The sequence below is a fragment of the Acinonyx jubatus genome, chromosome X, assembly GCF_027475565.1.
Source record: "Acinonyx jubatus isolate Ajub_Pintada_27869175 chromosome X, VMU_Ajub_asm_v1.0, whole genome shotgun sequence".
Classification (NCBI taxonomy): Eukaryota; Metazoa; Chordata; class Mammalia; order Carnivora; family Felidae; genus Acinonyx; species Acinonyx jubatus.
Window position 1 is genome coordinate 38,830,547 of NC_069389.1, and position 23,396 is coordinate 38,853,942.

The window sequence follows — 23,396 nt, forward strand, 5'->3', positions numbered from 1 at the left end:
AGAGTGAAATTCCTGAATTTCTAAAATTTGATTTAAAGTTTTTATGTTAGTTTTTTTGTCTAGCCGTTACACCGTCGTTCACTTAACTCTGGGCCTAAAGAAAGTAGGTGGGCTTTAATGTCCAGATCAAATGCCATCCTGGGTTCTCCTTTGACACAGTACCTCGGCTCGCTGCCAATGTGTACTGCCTTCTCCCTGCTCTCCACTCGGCCGTCGGGGCCTCTGTCCTGTTTTCTAGATGCCACTGCCACCACTCTGCCAGAGCAGGGTCTTCCTCGCTCTTCCACTCTCTGTAATCTTAGGACAGTTGCTAGAAAATCGGGCAAAATTTAGAGGTCCAAAACTAGCACGCACGATACGGGACCCAAGGGTGTTGCGGAGGAGTGTTGGCAGAAGCAGTTGCGCGGAGGTGCAAGCTATGAACGGTGTACGGTAGCGGTTACCATAAGTTTTCATTATTAATAAAGTCTTATGCTGTGGGTACCTAGGTGTGATTGTGTTTCTTGTATGTTAAAGACTACAATCTTCTGTCTCAGCTTTCAGGTACATGTGAACGTGTACTTCAGAATTTTTAAGTTCATTCTTACAGTTTTATTTTTAGCTTTTGACTCTTAGAAGGTAATTTTGCTTTTTTACAGAGACTTCATGTTTTATATATGTGCACGTATGTGTGCTTATGTATACCTATGTGTACGTAGATAAACTTGGAGGTGGCTAGATAACATCAAAACACTGTAGACCCCTGGGGTTGCTTGGGTTATTTCAGGTCACTATAGGCCTCGGCTTATTCACGAAGAAACCAAAAACGCTCTGGTAAATTAGAGATGCAGATCTTTAGAGAAAAGTCGAGATGGCAAGTGATAGGCATCAGGCTTGCCGCTTCTGTTCTGTTGGTGGTATCCTGCACTGGGCAGGAATCCAGAATTGAGAAGGGGAAAGTGACTTGGGAGCAAGAGAGCTGATGTTTCCGGTCGAGGAGCTCCATAACCAGAGATAATAAAAGCGTAGATTGGTTTACTCACAGAGCACATCTTCGTTTATCTACCAAATGATATGGGTAAATCTCGAACCAAATTTAAGCCAGGATTTTAAAGAATTGGGCAACGACTCATTGTTTCCTTCTCTACTGGGCTTGGGGAAGGTTTCAGAAAGCGAGAAAAGGGTTTAAAATGGGATAATAATTCTTTCTTCAGTGCCTTTCTCCACTTTGCATTGTTGTATTACAGTTTCGTTGCCCTCGCTTTGAAATATTGTAAACAGTGTTGGATGCTTATATGTTGAGAAGATAAAAACTTTTCCTGTTATGCACAGTTCTGTCCTTGGCGTTAGGACTGAGAAGTGTATTTTCAGTGGAAAAGGCTGATAGTCACTGTATAGACAACCACCTACATCAGTTCCTTCAGGGAAATTCCTATTTGTTTCAGACTTGACCTCAAGAAAGCAGGGAGTCAGTGTTTGCAGTACAGTAAGAAACTGCTAGATACAATTTGATTACATGGTTTATTCTGACTACCCTGTTATTTTCACATGTATAGTTATTTTTTAAAGTGTTGGTTATTTTTAATCTGAGTCTTGTTTGGTCCATCATAGTGTTACAGTGGCCAGAGCCATACATCAAAAGGCACGCCTACAATACCTTTGCTGCTTTTATGATTTAAAATTATAATTGCACCATTCGATGGTTGACTCAACATCAGCTCCCGTAGTCATGTCTCACCTTTTTCTCTTCTATTTTAAAAATGAAAGCAGCTGCATTTTACATTATTTTACTTTCCCATTTCCCTTTTTTCTTTTGTTACAGAACTGTAGAAATGATGGAGGCAGAATTCTGCTCATCTATCAAACCCCGTTTTCTAGTCTCATCTCTCAATGTCCAGAATGTTGTAGAAGCTTAAATTTTGGTGCCATGTTTAATTAGCATGAGATACTCTTTCCTGGTGCAGTTTTAATTCTTGGTCCAAATCTTCCAGTTCCTTAAAATATTAATCGTGAACTTGACGGTACACCCATCTCCTGCTCTAGGAAACAAATTTTGTGTATTCGGAGTCATATTTTGTTTACATCTCAAGGTGAAACAGTGGCAGATATGCAGTTCAGCATGAAAATTATTTATATGTGTATCATAAGTGGAGGTCTATTTTGCATTGATTTAATGGTAATACTTGAATTGTTTCTTTACCAGTGTTAACCACCTATTTTCTACTTCCATGGAGTTCAAAATTAGTACTGATTTTATACCTAAATTTAAAAGTTTAAATGTATCGTGGCTATCTTTAAATGTACAGGCCACTCGTGGTTTGATGAGAGATGTTGTGGGTAGACTATTCATTTATTTAACCTTTAACCTGAATTGTTAGTTGAACCTAAAATTTCTTTTAATAATAACTTTTATTAATAACTTTTAATAATAACTTAACAATATTTCACTCAATATATTTTCATAATATATTAAAATAATAATATTTAATAATTTTTATTAATAATTTTTAATAATAACTATTTCACATACTGCAAAAAAAATCAGTGATTTTAAACTTCAGTCATTATTCCTTTGAAGCCTGCCATGAACCGTTTTGTTTTTACTTGGACTTATAGGTGAGGAAATTCAGAAAGTGACATCTGTAATGCTGTTTAGTGTAACATCTCAAAAGTTTGTAGCAGTGGAATTTCAAGCCTTTGTGTTCATTAAGGCCAACCAAAACAGGCTGATTTGTAAGGTTTTTTCTCTTTGGCAAAAACATAGCAAAATACAGAAAATTAATTTTGTTTCAACCTGTATTCTACAATTTGCAATGAAAAATTGCTAATTCCTTCTTCAATAAGTAAATACTAAGTTTAACTCCCCACCATAATTACAATTTCTGAATTCTTAACTAAAACTTTAATGTTTTAAGGATACTTGCTATTTTACAATGCATTGATAATTTTTGAACTTGTAATAACTGGGTGAAGTTAACCTGGAATGAATTGTAAGCTCAGAATTGCATCTTGCTGATTTTCGAGTTGAGCAGAAACTTTAAGAAATAGGAAAAAAAATTTTTAACACTAAAAGAATTATATTTTGGAAGTGATTCTACCATATTTTAACAATTTATAACTTACCAAATGTGGTACTTTAATTCATTTAAGGAAAAGAAACCCCAGTACTAGTAAGTAATGATTATATAGAGTATCAGAGAATGGATAGCAACTATATGCCTCATTTGGAATCTTGCTGAATTTTAGTAGCCAAGGAGTTACACAGAAAATTCTTTACAGATTTGAGAGGCAAAAAAGAAGAGATCATTTCAGGTTTGCAGATTATCACAAAGATATTCTGGTGATAATTGCTGAGATGAGACATAGGAAGAGAGATAACGTTCTTTTTTTTTTTTTTTTTTTTTTTTAACTATTATCTAGACCTTTTTGGTCAAGTTATTGTTTTCACATTTAATGGAAAGAATCTGATGGTAGAAGATGGTGGAGAGGAAATTAGAGTTCGCGTTGGTTCTTTAGGTGAAGAACATAAATTGGAAAATTATGAGCAAAATAAGGGATGTCATCAGTAACTCATGTGTTGTAGTATCTTGTCTATTGTTTTTCTTCAATGGAAATACAGGAATCAAGCTAAGTATTTGCTGAAATTAATTACATTGCTCTGAGTGTTTTTTATGATAGATCCAAATCTCATGGATTTGTGCAACTACCCAGTAACTTAATTAGGACTTAATTCAGGAATGTTTTTTTTCTGTTTTCTAAATAAATGTACAGCTGATTTATTCTCCCTTCTTCTTTTTTTAAGGAATCTAGGTAAAAATGGCTTATCTAACAGTAGCATTTTATTGGATAAGTGTCCGCCTCCAAGACCACCATCGTCACCATACCCTCCCTTGCCAAAGGACAAGTTGAATCCACCTACACCTAGTATTTATGTGAGTCTGAATTGACTGACTAGAAATAAATCAAACCAGTGTTTGCATCTACCTGTCTTTCATAAGATCTTGCTTTAAATTAATATGGATGCCCTTTAGGAAACGTTAAAATTATTGGCAGTAGCTTGAATATTTTGGGGGGAGAAAAGATATATTCACAAAGACTTCATAATAGCATGTAAAACATACCTTCTGAACTATTCCCACGATTACATTAAAGTAGTGAGAAATACTTCTTCCTGCCCCCCCACCCCCAATTAGGCCAAACCTGCCTAAAAGTGTAATTCAAGCTGGGGTTTAAATCCGTGTTCTACCAGTTGCTTGAACCTTAACATTCATTCTGCTTTATGCAGCTTTAGTTACCTTCAAAAAAGGCATTTGAGAACATAAAATGTGATAATAGGTATGTCATTTTTAAAAAGTTTGATAGATTATTTAAAACCTGATGTTAAGTTTTACTTTAAGGACATTCAGACATCTGATGTAGGAAGTTGATAAAAGTTCAGTCAAAGCAACTCTTCTGTTTCTCCCAAGTAGGTCCTCCTCCCCCATTTCCTTCCATCCTCCCACTTTTACCCCAAATGAAAACAGTTTCAAACTGTAAAGTTTGTGTTGGGGGATTTGGCCCTGTCTTTGCCCTCTAGAGGCAGATGTTAAACCCTGTTAGTTTTTCCTCCAACCCATATTTATTGATCCTTCAGAATGTAAGGGAAGCATGGGGATAGACGTGTAATAAACCTTTCAAACTGAAGTCTGAGAGGGGAAAAAAAAAACCACTTCTTTGTGGTTTTCTTTTCTCTTTTTATGATGAAAAAGCCCACATAAAATTTACCATCTTAACCATTTTTAAGTATACAATTCAGTAGCGTTAAGTAATATTCTCATTGTTGGAAAGCACTTCTCCAGAACTTTTTCATTTTGCAAATTTGAAATTCTAAACCCATTAAGTAGCAACTCCCTTTTTCCTGGTCTTCTTAGCCCCTGGTAGCCACCACTATATTTCTATACATTGGACTACTTTAGATACCTCACATAAGTAATATCATACACTGTTTTTTCTTTCTGTGACTGCCTTAGTTTCGCTGAACGTAATGTCTTCAAGGTTCATCCACTTTGTAGCATGTGAAAGGACTCTTCCTTTTAAAGTCAAAAGATATTTTAAAGCACTTTGATTTTGAAGTTGCAATTTTATTTCTTCCCATGTATTTTCTTCAAGATACAATGGACAAAAGAAATGTATGCGGTCACTATCTAATTACAGTTAGGATCAAAAGACAGTGATAAAATGCTGCAAAATATAAAATAGAAATTACAGGGTACATTATTGAAATTGCAGTAAATAAAAACTATGAATTTGGCCTAATATTTACATAAAAGGTCTGTTTTCAAGAGATCTAACCATATGTTTTAATTTTACAGTTGGAAAATAAACGTGATGCTTTCTTTCCTCCATTACACCAATTTTGTACAAATCCAAACAACCCTGTTACAGTAATACGTGGCCTTGCCGGAGCTCTAAAGTTGGGTAAGCTTTAAATAAGAAAAAGGAAACTTTTTAAAATTTCTTTTGCTATCTATAACTTGTAAAGCACTGACAGAAACTTATTTCTGTTTATTTTTTCCGTTTTCACATTTTCGTTTTACTCTTTTCCTGGGTGTGTGTGTTAGTGTATCAGTTCTTTAATCTATCGTATGAAGATACAGTGATGATGCCAGTTCCTGGTGATTTCCTGGTGCTTTTTGAATTTAGCTTTTATTTTGGTCTGATTACATAGTTATAATGGTGATGAAGTTATCTAATGAAATAATTTTTAATATGAAATGTAGATAAAATGTGATGCTACAGATCAGTGCTGTAGTCCCCTTGCTAGTTCCTTGCACCTGAAGAAATCAGATAAGTGAAACCTCGGTGCCTGGCCCCCTGAGTCCGCCTCTGCACAAGGCGGCATGATGATTATTAGGTCCCGGGCTTCATTGTGTGCTCGTGTAAACCTGGCACGAAGCTCAGGGCGTGCAGAGGCCCTGGTTGGTTTTCATGGGAACCGGATGGAATGCTGTCACACGTTTTCCTCTTTTCTTAATAAAAGCACTCTCAATCTATTATTCCAAATGTAATTTTCTTTTATTAACTACATTCATTTATTTATGAAGACCTGGGACTTTTCTCTACCAAAACGTTGGTGGAAGCGAACAATGAGCATATGGTGGAAGTGAGGACACAGTTGTTGCAGCCGGCAGATGAAAACTGGGATCCTACTGGAACGAAGAAAATCTGGCATTGTGAAAGTAATCGATCTCATACTACAATTGCTAAGTATGCACAGTACCAGGCCTCCTCCTTCCAGGAATCATTGAGGGTAAGTGTTTCGTCCCTGAAGATTATTTTATTTTGAAGAATAGTTTATTTTCATGTTTTATATTATTTTATTTTGAAAGGGCGCGTTTCTTTTGTAAGCATCTCATTAGTTTATAGTTCTGTAAAATACCTTGTAAGTGCTATCCACTTTGCTCTTAGGAAAGTCTAAGCAAGCCTGTGGGTTGATAAAATAAATGTTGTTACTGTCTAGTGAGAGGTCTCCCTCATCCCTGGGATGTTTCTTTTGAGGGCAAGGTTTTTTAATCTTGGCATTATTAACATTTTGGGTTGGATAATACATTGTTGTGGGGGGCTGTCCTGCGTATTGTAGGATGCTTGGGAGCATCCCTGACCTCTCCCCACTAGATGCCTGTAGCATGCCCTTACCTTCTACCCCAGTTATGACAGTCAAAAATGTCTCCCGACATGCCGGATGTCCCTCGGAGGATAAAATTCCCCCTCATTGAGAACCGCTGATATCAGAGGCTAAAGGGAGTCTCAAGATTGCTTTGTGCTTGCAAAGTTCCTAGTCTTGTGCCTCCCCATTTTTCTCCTCTACCAGGTTAGTATTATCTGATGGATAACTCCTCCAGGAAGCATTAGTGTTATTCTCACCAGTCTTAGTCTGAGAGAGAAACCGGAGGGAGAGGATAAATTATTTCAAAATATATAGAAAATTAAAAAAAAATTTTTTTTTTAATGTTTATTTTTGAGAGAGAGTGTGAGTGAGCAAGGGGCGGAGAGAGCGAGGGAGACACAGAATCTGAAACAGGCTCCAGGCTCTGAGCTGCCAATACAGAGCCCGATGGGGGCTCGGACTTGGGAGCGGAGAGATCATGACCTACGCTGAAGGTGGACGCTTAACCGACTGAGCCACCCAGGCTCAGAAAGTTAAAAAACAAAACGGAAAAATAATCAGAGGATTCTTATTCAAAGACTCAGGCCTTTCAGCAGTGAACCATTACTAAAATCCTTTAGTGCTACAATGAGGACTTTGTGAATTCTCCCACAAAGTGAAGATAAGATCTCCACAAAAAATGAGTTTATTAAGTGTATTACTTAGACACTTGTCTGTACTAAGTTGTTTTGTACATATCCTACAGCTGAAACCTAATACGTGCCTGGAAGTCTTTAATTTGTAATTCATTACATTTGCTTATCCGTTTAAAATCCTGTCCCGAGTTTCACATTTTCAGTGAAGGCAACATTTGTACCTGTGAATTGTGTATTTGTTTTTCTTTCTCACTGCCATTCTCTGTGTCCTAACAGAGAAATTAATTGTCCATATAAATCTCTAGTTCAGACTTCTGAGATACTTCAGCTATGTGGTAGTATTATGTTCAGAATAGGATAAATAATACGATTCAGAGATCACCAAAGGAAAATTTGGAGGAGTTGAAAAGCAAAGATAATAAGAGGCAGAGTATTTATATGGGTGGGATCTATAACCAAAGAAAAGATGCCTTTTTTGTGTGCTTTTGAGGCATGGGCCATTACCTGTGAAAAATGTGACAAATGTTTAGGAACCATACATTCATTTAAAGGGAGGGAGGCCAAAATGTACCAAGTATTGTCTTTTTTTTTTTTTTTTAATGTTTATTTTTGAGAGAGAGAGACACAGACAGAGTGTGAGCAGGGGAGGGGCAGAGAGAGGGGGAGACACAGAATCCGAAGCAGGCTCCAGGCTCTGAGCTGTCAGCACAGAGCCAGATGTGGGACTCAAACCCACAAGCCGTGAGATCATAACCTGAGCCAAAGTTGGACACTTAACCTACTGAACCAGCCAGGCGTCCCCCCCCTCCCCTCGCCAACTTAAATCATAGGGCAGTGTTAAGAGATACCATATCTATGACCCCAAATTGTAAAGAATTGTAATATTTGCATTGAAAAGCACCTGTATTTACATAGTACTTATTTTCCTTACTAAAGTTGTAAGTGTGTTATCATTCGTCTATAATTCATTTGCAGAAGGAAAGATTTAACCCAGGGAGAACTTCTTCCATTTGTCCATTATCAAATCAAGAGCGTCTTAACCTTCACCCTTATACACACATAGCTACACACATGCACGCACACCTCTGCTAGTTTAGGAAATTTATCATCAAGATGGATACTTCTTAGGCTTCTCTAAAAAAAATTCTCTCCTCTCAAAAATGGGGCAAGAATGAGAATCTATAGTTTTTTCCCGTATAGAAGAATATTACTAAGAAAGAACTCTTAACATAACTTTGTGGCTGAGGAGGTTGGATACCATGCTGGTGAGTGTTGACTTTTCCTGGGTTTTATTTAATGTGTGGTCTTTGAAGAAATTTTCATGTGAAAGAGGCCTATAGAAATTTAGCTTCCAAACCATCATCTAGATGTGAACTTTTCAGTTGTATGATGGGAAAGGATAGCTGGTTGTAGAATACTAAGCTAGAATGTGTTGTGCTTAATCTATAGGAAGAAAATGAGAAAAGAAGTCACCATAAAGACCACTCAGACAGTGAATCTACATCTTCAGATAAGTAAGTCATTTGTACTGTCCACTTAGTATTTCTGTTTAAAAGGCATGCCTCTAATATTGTCTCTCTCTTTTTTTTAAGTTCTGGTAGGAGGAGGAAAGGACCCTTTAAAACCATAAAGTTTGGGACCAACATTGACCTGTCTGATGACAAAAAGTAAGTATTAGTATTTTTGTGAACTGATGCAAAGAGGTATCCTCTGCAAGACACAGAATTGCCTACAGTTTTCTCTTCCGTTCCTTGTCATCTTTCTAAGTTGATACACAAGTTTTAGATAAACTATTTTTGCTAGGTTTGGCAGTTAAGTTATTTTCTTCAACTTAAAACTCTTGTACAGATTTTCATCAGGACCCTGAATCTATGCTAATTACACAGTCATAAAGTTGTATTTTATGATTAATAGTATATAATCATTTTATAGAATAGAATTATACAACAATTACAAAAATAAGTCAGTTTTTTTTTTTCTTGCATTTACTTGGTAATTTTTATGCTGCTTTTCATCAGTATGGTTTCTTTGGAAAAATTGGAAAATTAAGCATTTGAGTGTTTCCTGTGCAAAAGGACAGTATTTCTAGATTTCATTGTTTTTCTGATTGTGACACAAAGTTTTTGAAGAAATGGCTAACGTCCACAAATACTTGTAGCAGAGTTTCACTCTTGATCTGTTATTTTATTGCAGGTGGAAGTTGCAGCTACATGAGCTGACTAAACTTCCTGCCTTTGTGCGTGTCGTATCAGCAGGAAATCTTCTAAGCCATGTTGGTCATACCATACTGGGCATGAACACAGTTCAACTATACATGAAAGTTCCAGGAAGCAGAACACCAGGTAACATTTATGAACTAACGTATCTCCCACATTGGAGAAACAGAATTAGCCAAAATACAAAACATGCAAAAGAGAACGAGATTCTTTTCATTTACAGTGAATGAAACTGGAAGGATTACCCCTGTTGTTAAAGTTTGACTTTTATTAGATTTTTTTCCCCTTTGTTTTATCATTTTTTATTACAATCGTCCCAAAACAATAGCAGTTTCATCTGGAAAGGGGTCTTTGGAGCACTCCTAGGCAAGTCCCTGTGGCTTAGAGACTGTTAATGATCCTGTCTACTGCAGAGTGATGATGGGATACCGTTTTTTCTAAACTTTTTTTTTTTTTTTGCCATGATCACACTAAGAAATACATTTTATATTATGACTGTGCACATACGTGTATACAAGAACAGCTTCATAAAATAATACATATCCTAGTCTGTTCCATTCTGTTTCATTTAAATAAAGTATAAGTTGTAATTCTCTAATTGGGTTGCAGCACACAGCTCACACAAAACATTTGATGTGAAGACATTACTAGACTCCCCCTGGTGTCCGGTCTGGACTTTCCATTAACTAGGCTTGTCACTTTTGGCAAGTCACATTTCCTTCTGTGGGTCTTTTCCCTCATTTGTTAAATGCATTACATTGGCTTTAAACTTAAAATTCTGTCTGACAGTAATAATACCATCTTCTTTGTGCTCCCTTGGATTGACATAAGATTTCAGATTGATGTTTAAAATATGTAACAATTCCGGCAGATAATGGCGATAACAAGTTCACCTATATACCAATGCCTATGGGCTGCGTATCACCATCAGGCGTTTCTTTTTGGTACTCAAAGCAGCCATGGTTTGAAAACCAGATTGCTTTCTCCTTTGTCATCTGCTTATTCAATTGTAGCTAAAAAATTGTTTCAAAATAGGCCTATGCTTGCTTCTTAGTAGTGGTTCTGAGTTCCGACTGCTCATTAGAATCTCCTGGTGTAAGGTAAGCTTTTATAAAAATTTTTTTTTTTGTTTAATGTTTATTTATTTTGAGAGAGAGCTAGAGAGCGTGAGCAGACGAGGGACAGAGAGAGACACAGAATCCAAAGCAGGCTCCAGGCTCTGAGCTGTCAGCACAGAGCCCAGTGCGGAGCTTGAACTCAGGAACCGTGAGATCATGACCTGAACCGAAGTTGGACGCTTAACCGACTGAACCACCCAGGCCCCCTTCCCAGTGTAAAAATAATTGATTAACCTCTGAAGTTTGGGATCCAAGCATCAGTATTAAAAAAAAAAAAAAAAAAGTTTCCCATAGGATTCTACTGTACAGCCAGGATTAGAACTACTAGGTTGTAATAGTTGTTTTCCTCAGGCCATTGGAAGCCCAGTTCTGTGATATTTTATTCATAGTTGGGTAAAGTTGGAACAGCTGTGGAATAAATGGCAAAGACCTATATGCTCCCCATTTTGTCATTTAGATACTGATGTAAATACTGGGCAAGTTATTTGAACTCTCTAGAGTTTGTTTTTTCTAATGTATGTAGTTATTGGATTGGGTTAAGATTCATTTCAGTGGAAATTTTCCAAATTATTTTATACAAATAACCTCAACTCAAAAAGAACACAGTTTTTCATTACAAATCAAGGGGGAAAGCAAACTTGATCACTTCTTTGTCACTTGTGTCTGAACTGTTTTGAGTTTTTTGTTGGTTTCTATATTATAAGGCATTAGTTTTTCAGAAGTGTGACAATATAGTGCAAATCATATGTCATTTAAAATTTTATAGTCATGCAATGTAAAACAAAATAGATGAAAATAATTTTAACCTGGTATATCCAGATATCATTTCAACATGTAGTCAGTGTAGAAGTTCCTGGGATTTTTCATGTTTTTTTTCATATTAAGTCTTTGAAATCCAGTGTGTAGTTTACAGTTTTTGCACATCTCAGTTTATATTAACCACATTTAGGTGGTTACTGTATTAGCTCGGTCTTAGAAGAAATGTATAGTTTCATTAGCTCAGTTCAATTTTTAAAAAATTATTCTAGGGGCACCTGAGTGATTTGTCTGGTAAGCATCTGACTTGGGCTCAGGTCATGATCTCATGGTTCATGAGTTCGAGCCCCATATTGGGCTCGGGCTCTGCTGTCAGTACAGAGCCTGCTTCAGATCCTCTGTCCCCCTCTTTCTCTGCCCCTCCCTGGCTCGCTAGCTCACTCGCTTGCTCTCTCTCTCTCTTTTTCTCAAAAATGAATAAACGTTAAAAAAAAAAATAAAAAATTATTCTGATACTTCATGGGGCAGACACTTTGTTCCTGGAGTTACATAGATAAATATAAGTGTTCCCTGCTTCGGTGGACTTTATGATCAGTCACGTATGTTCTAAACTATAGAGATGCTCTCAGGCTTGCCCCCAAAAGATTTTGAGTCTGACGGTGGGATCTCGGCATCTCTAATTATAATTAGTGCTAAATTTTATTTTGGAGTCCATACCATGGACAATTCCAGCCACCTGCCCACGGCGAGAGATCGTTTATAGGTATTAAGACTACCATCTCCACATTGTGCTATATAATATATATGTGAAAGAGTGTGGTGAGAGCACCTACAGTTTTCTTCATTGAGGTGAAAATCACACGGCCAAACTAATCCTTTTAAAGTATGCAGTTCAGTTGCAGCTGGCGTATTGTATATTTACTGTGCTGTGTAGCCATCACCTCTGTGTAGTTCCAAGACAGTGTCATCTGCCCAAAAGGAAACCTCGTACCCATTAAGCATTCACTTCCCATTCCCTGCTTCCCTCCGCCCCTGGCAACCTCTAGTCTACTTTCTGTCCCTATGGAATTACCTGTTCTGGATGTTTTAACGGAGTCAAATAGTATGTTCCCTTTTGTGGCTGGCTTCTTTCACTTCGCGTGGTTTTGAGGTTCATCTGCATCGTATTAATGGACCAGTCCTTCTTATGTCCGAATATTCCGTTGTATGGTTATAGGACGTTCCGCTTATCTGTTCATCGGTTGAGGGACATCTGGGTTGGTTCCACTTTATAGCTGTTGTGAATAGTGTTTCTATGAACATTCATGTACAAGCGTTTGTCAGAATCCCTGTTTCTTCCCGTTCTTTTGGTTGTATACCTAGGATTTAAATTGCTGGGTCATAAGGTGATTCTACGTTTACTTTTTGAAGAATTACCAAACTGCTTCCCACAGTAACTGCACCATTTTACATTCATGCCAACAATGTGTGAGAGTTCCAATTTTTCCATTTCCTAACCAACACTGATTATTCTCCATTTTTTTTCTTAGTATGCCCGACCCAATGGATGTGAAGTGGTTTTTCACTGTGGTTTTGATTTTTATGTGCTTGCTGTCCATTTGTATTACCTGCTTTGAAAAAATGTCCACTCAGGTCTTTTGCCCATTTTTTAATTTCAGTCATTTATCCTTGTGTTGTTAAGTATAGTAGGAGCTTATATTCTGAATATTAATCCCTTATCAGGTATATGATTTGCATATATTTCCTCCCATCCTGTGAGTTGTTGGTTCGTTCTCTTGATAGTGTTCTTTGATGCACAGAAGGTTTTAATTTTGATGACGTTCAGCTTATCCATTTTTTGTTTGGTTCCTTGTGCTTTTGGTGTTCTATGTAAAAAACCACGGCTGAACCCAAGGTCGTAAAGTTTTAACCCCTGTTTTTTTTTCTTAGATTTTTATAATTCCAGCTCTTATATTTAGATGTTTGATCCATATGAAGTTAATTTGTGTATATGGTATGAACTCTAAGGGTCCAAATTACACAGCTATCCCGTTGTTCCAGTACATTTGTTGGAAAGACTATTCTTTCCTCTGTAGAATGGTCTTATTAAGACCCTTGTTGAGAATCAGTTGACCACATATGTATGCATTTCTTTCTGGAATCTTGATGCTCTTCCGTTGATTTCTGTCTCTGTCTTTATGCCAATATCACACTGATTTGATTATTGTAGCTTTGAGGTATGTTTCAAAATCGGAAAGTGTGCATCTTCCAACTTAGGCGGTTAGCTTTACTGTAGATCTTTATCTCTTCATCATAGGGCTGTGAATTACTGTGTAGTGTTGTTTCAACTCACCCTGAAAATTCAGCCTCTTCTGAATTTTCTTCATAAATTTTCTTCTATGTTAGATTGGCTAGTGACAAACTCCTTCTGCTTGTATTTATCTGAGAATGTCTTGGTTTCTCCTTCATTTTTGAGGAATAGTTTTATCAGATACGAAATTCCTGGTTCATGTTTTTTCTTTCTTTCAGCAGTTTAAATGTGTTACCTCATGGCTTTCTGGCCTCCATGGTTTCTGATACGAAATCAGCTGTTAATTTTATTGATAATCCCATGTATGTGACAAACCACTTCTTTTTTCCTGCTTTCAAAATTCTCTTTGGGTTTCTGTAGTTTGTAATGTGTCTTTGTGTGGATCTCTTTTGAGTTTTTTCTACTTCGGGGTTTCTTTAGCATCTTTGATGTATAGTTGCATGTCTTCTGTCAAATTTGGGACGTTTTTGACCATTTTTTATATATTCTTACTGTCCTTTTCTTCTGGGACTCCCACAGTGCATATGTTAGTGTATTTGATGGTCTCTTAGGCTCCGTTAATTTTTCTTCATTCTATTTTCTTTCTTCTCAAAATGGTTGGCTTCATTTGATATTTCCACAAGTTTGCTGATTCTTTATTTAACCTGCTCAAATGTGCTGTTTGAAACCCACTGGTGAATTTTTAATTTTGGTTGTACTTTGTAGCTTCAAAATTTTATCGTAATTTCTGTCTCCTTATTAATAACCTCAATTTGTTAAGTAAGACATTATTCTCCTTGTTCCCTGTGGTTCTTGTTCATGGTTTCTTAGAGCTCTTTAAGTGTATTTAAGACAGTTGATTTAAAGTGTTTGGCTAGTAAATCCAATGTCCATGCTTTTTCAGGAATAAATTTGTTAATTTCTTCTTCTTTTTTCCCCCCTGTGACTGGGCCATACTTTTCTTGTTTATTTGCAAACCTTATAATTTTTTGTTGAAAACTGACTTTGAGAATTTACCCCCCTAAAAAGAAAGACTCTGTTCTCTGTTGGATGTGGTCCCCGAAGTCTCTCTCCCTTTGGCATAGCACTGTGCTGATATTTTGACATATTGAATATTATCGTGCGGCAATTACATCCAGGGTTTCTTGCTTGTTGTGAGCTACAGTTTGTTCAGTGACTTTTCCACAGTATTTTCACAAAGACTATATTCCTTGGTGTGCTTGGATACTGAAGTCTCTTTTCCATTATCTCAGCGGTTAACCAGTGACCCGAGAGAGATTTCCTTCAATGCTTTATGCACAAAAGGATAGAAGAATGGAAAACCTGGACAGGAAGGAAAGAAAAAAATAATTCTCCAGGTCTTTGCAGATCGCCTCTGTGTTCAATCATTCCTTCTACACTTAGCCATGCTGCTTACAATTGTACTTGTAGCCTTTACCTCCTCGCTTGCACTGAGCCTAAAGATTAGCAAGAAGTTAAAATTTATTGTCTTAGGTGTTTGTTTGTTTGTTTTCCTGAACATGCTCCCTGCTCTGGGTATGCATGTCGCTTTCTAAATTCTCCAGTATTCACAGGAACTTCAAAGTCCTTATTCCCCCCGCAAATCTCACTCTCCAGCCTTTCTTTTAGGCCTTTGGTATGTCTGTTGTTTGCCCCAGCTGTTGGTTTCTTTGGGGTGTTTTTTGTTTTTTTGTTTTTTTGTTTTTTTGCCCCTGGTAGCATCAGCTTGTTCATTGGTCTTTCAGTGTTTTGGGGAGAACCTTCACTGAACCACTTGCCCTGATAGAGTGAAGCTCCTTGTGTCAGTCTTTTTGGGAAACTCCAGTCAGGTCAAAACAGAAAAACTAATTCTTTGGGAGCAGGATCCACTCTGCTCCCTCCAGAACCAGGAACACTCACACAGTTAACACAAGACCACCATTTTTAAGTCCACTGACACACTAGTGATGTGGGTGGGAATAAGGTAAGTTAAAGTGACATCTCCTACTGGGTTTTAAGTTCTCTTTCTTCTGGTCATCCATCCATTCACTTGGTTGCTGTAAACCTTGGAGTATCACCCAGAGTTCTGGTAAGTTTGCTTCTGGCAGTTTTTACTAGGTTGTTTTGTTTTGTTTTGTTTTGTTTTGTTTTACGTGTTTCTGGAAAGTTCCCCAGAGTTACCTGCTCCATTATTTTTGTTGATGGTACTCCCACAGCTATATTTGAAAACCGGATTTCTTGCTTCTTTTACTGATGTCCAAATACTACTCATGAGAAATGGGGATTAGTTCACAAAGAAGTGGTAACGATATCAATAATAGCTACTGCTACTTACCATGTATTCGGTGCTGTTCGAAGCGGTCATTCTTTCACTGATCCTCAAAACAACAGAATGATTTATTGGAATTGTTATTATCTAATCTTAAATGTAAGGAAACTGAGTCAGAAAGGTTTAGCAACTTGCCCAGGTTCATAAGCTTAGGAGCCTGGCTCTAGCGCTTTTAATAATGATTTAGGCTGCCCTCTGCAGAAGCTCTTACTAAGTAAGTTAGGAGTTGACCAAACTCTGCTCTAAAACTAGACTTGACACAAAAATAATGACAGACACCTGAATACCACTAGAACGTTCTTTGCTGAACATTTCTGAGGTCTCATTTCTAAAGACCTATTTTTCTATAGAATTTATAGTATGCTAATTACTGTTTTTCTTTTCACATTTCAGGCCACCAAGAAAATAACAACTTCTGTTCAGTTAACATAAATATTGGTCCAGGTGACTGTGAATGGTTTGTTGTCCCAGAAGGTTACTGGGGTGTTTTGAATGACTTCTGTGAAAAGTAGGTTTCCAAACTAAATTTTCTTTAAACATAATTATTTAAAAACAGTAATTGTAAAGGACGACTTACTGGATATCCTAATGTATGTAACCAGCTTACCGTTCAGCAAAAAACTCATTTAAATTGATTTGATTCCAAACCTATTATTTTGTATTACTGAGAATACTTTAAGAAAGATGCTCTGAAAGCACTCCATGCAATAGTAACAGTCTTGAATTTAGAGGATAGGAAGGTTGAGTTGTTTATTAGGTTAATTAAACAATTGATGCGTAAATACAGGCTCATGTGGGAGGTCTGTATTTCAAGAGAAATTATTTTACTATAAGTGGTTTTAGAAGTGGAAGGAATTCTGTGATTGAGCACCTTTGTTATAGGTTATTAATAACTCAAGCTTGAACATCCTACTCTTTGCCCTATCACTATGATGTCAGTTCTTTTTAAAACTATATTGGCAACTTTTCCTATAGAAGAATTTTATAAAATGTAATCAACTGCATCAGATTTTGTTTTCTATAATTGAAGGAACTCACATAGTGGAAGTATTCCTTTCCTTAAGCTCCTAGAAATAGCCTTCCTTTATTTATCTTGTGTTAAAGGGTACCTTGGAATTATTCTCATTGGTTTAAACTTGATTATTTGTCTAAATGGAAACTTACTCTCTCCTTTGTTTTTGTTTTTTTTGGTTTTTTTGGTTTTTTTTGGAAGTACTCCATTGTGTAAGTACCTGATATTTTCAGTTAGTAATAACATTGAAAAATTATTATGGTTAAAAGCATAAATTATAATACATTTGGTGGTATTCTCCCCACCCCAAGAAGATAATGGGGGAACCACCCAAAACATTTACATTATGAGAGACTCATACTCCACATACTAACTTGTAATTTTTTTATTTTGGGTTACAGGATCTTTGCCGTAAATGTCTTGATTTAGTAAGAAGTGTAAATATAGTTACCCAGAACCCCACATTAGTCCCAAATGTCCTTATATACAAGCAAAAGATAACTACCCTTCACTGTTTCTGCTATTTAACATATTTCCTTTCTGATAAGAAATGCAAATATGTGAAATTTTAAAGTTTCAGATGCTCTGATGAAATTACCTGATCTACTTTAATCTGTGCTTACTTTTATGGACCAGCAATCTGGTAGTAGCAGAGAAAGAGCAGTGCTGTGTAGGAAATAAATCTCCATCGCACTCTAGAAAGATTTGTATTTCTTAAACTGTGAGATAGTGGTATATTATTACAGCTACAGTGCACTGATCCTTATTCATTATTTCTGAGTAGGGATTTACAATCTTTAAGATTTAGAATTTGGGGTTTTTTTTTTCCCCTTCTCTAAATGGGGAGGTGACCTGGGAACAAAGATAATTGGAAGAGACAGATCATGTCTAAAAAGTGTGAACTTGGGGATAATGAAAATATCAAGGTATGATGGGCTAGGTAAATTTAAGCTGCAGAAACAGCACTTGCTACTTCAGCATTTCAGTGTAATTTTGTTTCACAGAAGGATTGTTGCTTTTGATACTGACTGATATTGACCATGTCTGTAGCTTGTGTTATGACGTTAAACAATATCTGTCTTGAAATAACCATTCACTTGAATATATGATAAAAAGGATGCTTTTTTGAGTAACTTTAATTTTTTGTTTTTTTGGGGACTTTTTTTTGCTTGCTTTTGGATAGAATGTTTTCTCCAATTTTATGATGGCAACACATGGGTGAAGTGGGAACAGGATTTGTGTTTGTAATCATATTTTGCTTCATAGGCAAGTTTTTCTGGACTGTGTATCTACTTAGCCTTATCACAGACAGTAAGCCAATCCATATCCCTTGCAGTTAGGCTACCATTGGCAGTCTGTTCTAGACTTTGAAGAGCAGCCTTGCATTTTTTTCAAGGAAAAAAATAAGGCAGACATTCCATCTGCATCAGAGGTTGGTGAGATTTTTCCACAGAGAGCCAGATAATAAATATTTTAGGCTTTACAGGTTATATGGTCTCTGTCACAGCTGTGTCACTGCAGTAAATAGACAATCACACATAATAATACGCCAGTGAATGGGCATGGCTGTGTTCTAATAAAATTTATATTTACAAAAATAGGCAGGCTGGATTTGGCCCACGGGCCCTGGTTTGCCAGCCCTTGATCTAGACAAAAAATTAAATTTAAACCAGTGAGAATAATTTCAAAGTATACTTTATCCTTCGGCGCAGGACATAGAAATACAGTGAAGACTGTTTCTTAGATCTTAAGGAAAGGAACATTTCCATTCTGCAACTTTTTCCTTCCCCCAAATATAGCCAATTTAATTTTATAAAATTCTTCTGTAGGAAAAGTTTGCTATATAGTTTAAAAAATACTTCACATTGTATCTTGACAAGGTAGAAAAAGAAGCCAGATTTTTAAGTCAAAGCTCGCTGCTAGGGTCCGTAGAGTGTTTCCAAAGTGTATTGGTGGTGGTGGCAGTGATGATGGTTATTTGTGCATGTGTGTGATTGTTCATTTTTTACGCCGTTGGTTTCAGCTGCCTAGTTTTAGGTAAGCAGTCTTCAGAACAGTAGAGGCTGACACCCTGTCCCCCTTTCCTACTTAGGATTCAAAACAGCAGTAGAGACCGTTCTGTTTTCCACCTTCCCTCCGAAACGGAAGTTCCTAATACTTACATGTACCTTCCCTTTACGTTTTAGAGATTTCTTGGTACTCCAGGAAGAAGGGTTCAGTCAGATAGCTTTTAGTGAAAGGAAAGGAAAGGAAAAAAGGAAAGGAAAGGTTCGTGTATGTGTTACTTAAAAGGAGTTTTGGATTTCATTTGGATCTTGGAAAAATCAGCTTGAGGTCGTAGTACTGATCGTTGGAGAAGTTGTCAGTACTTAACTGTAATTTCACTCACTTTTCATAGAGTAGTTCTTCTTCCACGGGCAATTATGTTTCAGTGCAATGCCAAAAGAGCATATTTTAATAACTTGTGACCTTGTTTTCCAGTTTTATTAAGTAGTTTATTAAAGTGTTTGATCCATTCGCATTGTTTTTTTCTTATTTCAGAAATAATTTGAATTTCCTAATGGGTTCTTGGTGGCCTAACCTTGAAGATCTTTATGAAGCAAATGTTCCAGTGTATAGGTTTATTCAGCGACCTGGAGATTTGGTCTGGATAAATGCAGGCACTGTTCATTGGGTTCAGGCTATTGGCTGGTGCAACAACATTGCTTGGAATGTTGGTCCACTTACAGGTATTTTAAAGAATATGCTAAAAAAAAACCACAAAACAGTTTAATTTATAAAAGATTGTATCTGATAGGTTTATTTTTTTTTTCTTGGAATATAACTCACTAGAAATTGGAGGAAAAGTTGTATCTCCTTGAATAGAATTTTTATTTGTAGTACAAGAAATTGAATTCAAGTTAGTAGGTAGAAATCCAAGACCATAGATCTCAGCAAATAATAAATTTATGTCTTTATATACAAGGAAGATATACTTTTCATAATTTTTAGAGTGCTTGATTTTGTTTTATAAAGGAAACCCTTTATGGGAGAAGGCAAAGTAGAGTGGTTATTCATTCTTTGAAATGTTTCTTTTATGTGGTTATATCATATGAATAGCCCTATTATGTCAAAATCTGTTTGAATTATGCCTGCCTTCAGGCAGTAGATACTTCAGATTGAGAATATGGCCTTTGGAGCTAGAACGACCTGGATTAGGACCAGGACCTGGCTCTTGCAACTTTGGGCAAGTTATATAACCTCTCTGGGCCTCAATTTCTTCATCTGTATAATGGGAATAATAAAATTAATAAGGTGATGATAAAGATTAAATGAGATAATGTATAAAAATAGCTCAGCACAATGCCTGGCACATAGTTACAGTAAGCACTCTTTGTGTGTTCCCTACTATTGTTATGATCATAATTATCAAAGAAACATAAAAATTATTTTGTAATGTTTTGAGGTTTTCAGAATTGGTATTGATGATATCATCTGAGGAGGTGATAATGGTAACTTCATATCTTTTGGTACTTTGGGTTGCTTTATAACTGTTTTTTTTTTCCTAGCCTGCCAGTATAAATTGGCAGTGGAACGGTACGAATGGAACAAATTGCAAAGTGTGAAGTCAATAGTACCCATGGTTCATCTTTCCTGGAATATGGCACGAAATATCAAGGTCTCAGATCCAAAGCTTTTTGAAATGATTAAGTAAGTGCTTTCTAAAACTGCTGTAGTCCCTCTCTTTTTGGGGAGTGTTAACTATTCAGTACTTCCCCCCCCCCCCCCCCCGCATCGAATTCTGTTGACATCACAACAAAATGGTCCAGAAGTCTAGTAAAATGTAATATGAGAATCCACACAGTAAAAGTTTTCTTCCCTTCCAAATAGTCAGGACACTATGGTGGCGAAGAGGAATGAAGGCACACGGATGGTTCTAAACCTGTAGATTGACAGACCAGTGCTTCCCCACTACCCTGTGAACCACCTGGTTCCTGGGAGAACTTGAGTTTTAATATCGAAAGACTGCCCTTAGTATCACGGGGAGAGAATGGCATCACAAAATAATTTGCTGGTACAGAAAAATTAGCACTTAATATAGGGATTTAACTAAAACAGCAAGTTTTTAATTGTTTTAATGAAATCATCCATCTTTAATTGTCCCTTTTCTTAGCTGCTTTAAACACCTAATGCAAGTTGTTTGAATATGTATATCCTAGTAAGCTTCTCATTTATTGTCAGTTTCTGTCCTAGCTATTTTGCAGATATTTTCAGAAGTATTATTTTCAAACAGTGCTATATAGCAGTGTCTCCCTAAACTGTATTTTCTACCACTGCTGACCCTACCCTGAAAAGGTGGGGGATTCTGGTCAAAGAAGTACAGAAAAAGATGGATTAGATAAAGTTTTACAAGTCCTTTATTCTTTTATTAGTTTTTGTAAACTGTTGTAGAGACTGTAAGTGCTGGTGTGTTTTGTGAATGGGGAAGGAAGAGGGTTCTATAATGTATTGTATTTCCCAAACTTATTTGTTTGACCAGTATCTTTTAAGGGATTGATCTCAAAAACTCACTTTGGAATACACTGCTTTATACTCACTGATATAAAATAAGTTTTCGTCTTTGTTAAAGTAGTACTTACATTAAATATTTCTCCTGCAGCTATATTAATTTGGTCACCATATGTTGTTTTCAAAATACTGTCATTTAAAAGTAATCCTGCCTTAATAAAATGCTTTCAAACCTAAGTCCAAAATTTCATTCACACAGAAATAGTGTGGCCAAGGTAACACGCCTCTGGATTATCTTACGATACAGTCCTTTATCACTTGGAGTATTTTATTTAGCCCTGGGCAGAAGTAGTAGGAGAGACACAAGGTAATGAAACCCAAATCGTAGCAAGTGATGTACAAATCCTTTTAAAAAGTTGGATCTTGGGGACCGTACTCTATAAATGTAATTGGTGGTGGGGTGTGAGGACTTGTCTGTCCTTTTATCTCATTATATCTGACAGGAATCAAGGAAAGATCATTGTCATATCCTGTTCTTCCTACCTGGCCCACGTTAATTTAAACATCTCTCACTTCTGTCATGTCCGTCCCTCCGCCCCCATCATCCTTGTCATCCTTCTAAACTCCTTCCAGTTTATCATTATCCCTCTTAACATTGGAAATGTTGAGTATCCACCCTTGTATCATCTTTGTTTTAAAATTGTGTTGAAATTGGATACACACCAATTTGGCCGGTTTCCAACTCAAAATTACCCGCGATACTGTTTTTCCTCCTACCTACCTTATTTTTTTTAACCTGAGTGCACTTACATACTCATTTGACTCTCGTTTTATTCTGCGCTACAAAATGTTCAATCATTTGAATCTTGATTGTGTCCCTCGTTATATTAAGAATTCTGCTCCCAGCTTGAGTTGTCATGAGATGTGATTAGCAAGCTCCTTTTGTCATTACACCGATTGTAAATGTTCACCATAAATTCAGACCCCTAAATTTTGCTTCAGAAACGTCCCTCTTAAACCATAGTCGTTCAGCTGTTGCTACAAATGTACTTTTCCCCAGCCAGCATTGTTCGCTTTCTTTCATTTGTACTTTGTTTCATGAATATTTGCTGACTATGTTACAAGGCTCTGGGCTAGGCACAGATGGTATGTGTGTTTGTCTAACTGTATCAGGTGTAGGTCTTGTCTTGAAGGAAAAATGCATATAAATAAGAACGAAATACGACAACAGGTCCACTGGATTCTTTTCCAGCTGCACGGACTCAGAAAAGTCAGTGTACTCTGGGAAGCAGATAATTTGTCCGAAGGGTAAAGATTTGGAGGCAGGGAGAGGACAGAGGACGGAGGAGGAACACCTAAAGCCAGTTTAAGACCCAACTCTTGCGCCAGCAGAAAGATGCTTCGGGTTCATCTACAAAGGAGTACCTACTACATCTCCTTCAGTCCAGCATAGTCACATTTTCCTCCCATGAGGGAATAAATCCCTTTTCTTCACTTGAGCACCAGGCAAAATAGTTGGCTTATGTGGAGGGCCTTACTGTACTATTAGGATCATACTCGGCATGGAAAACTGCTTGGTCTGTGAGAGGCTCAGAGGAAGTCCTGCTGCCCAGAGGGCCAGCTCATCTTTTCTTCCCCCTGCTCTCATTCTGTCCCCAACACCTACCTCTTTGGCTCCTCCCTCCCCCGACTTCTTCTGGCCTGGATATTTGCATGATCTTAAACGGATATAGGGCACAACTCTGCTACGTACGTGTTAACAACAGTTGGCGTACATTCGAGCTTGAGGACAGGTGTGTGGCGAATAGGAGAGTAAGCTACAGCTGTAAAAGTTCTTGGTGGATTGTGTGTTGTGTGCCAATCGCTAAGTCTATTCTGTTAGCTTTTGGTGGGTTTTTAACTACTAGGATCTAATTTGGGTTTCTTACAGATCTTTCTAGCAGTGAAGTAAATAGAGGAAGTTTTTGCA

At 37.0% G+C, this 23,396-nt stretch overlaps 1 protein-coding gene across 5 annotated transcripts in view; it reads left to right on the top strand.

The window, feature by feature from the left end:
- KDM6A (lysine demethylase 6A) overlaps positions 1-23,396 on the top strand; it is a 204,722-nt gene that overhangs the window by 165,886 nt on the left and 15,440 nt on the right. For all 5 annotated transcript variants that reach the window (XM_027054049.2, XM_027054051.2, XM_027054050.2 and 2 more), the window contains 9 exons: positions 3,782-3,911; positions 5,331-5,436; positions 6,063-6,268; positions 8,710-8,774; positions 8,853-8,927; positions 9,454-9,602; positions 16,321-16,435; positions 19,481-19,668; positions 20,488-20,629. In XM_027054049.2, the coding sequence (XP_026909850.1) occupies positions 3,782-3,911; positions 5,331-5,436; positions 6,063-6,268; positions 8,710-8,774; positions 8,853-8,927; positions 9,454-9,602; positions 16,321-16,435; positions 19,481-19,668; positions 20,488-20,629 (1,176 nt within the window). The remainder of the gene's footprint in view (positions 1-3,781; positions 3,912-5,330; positions 5,437-6,062; positions 6,269-8,709; positions 8,775-8,852; positions 8,928-9,453; positions 9,603-16,320; positions 16,436-19,480; positions 19,669-20,487; positions 20,630-23,396) is intronic.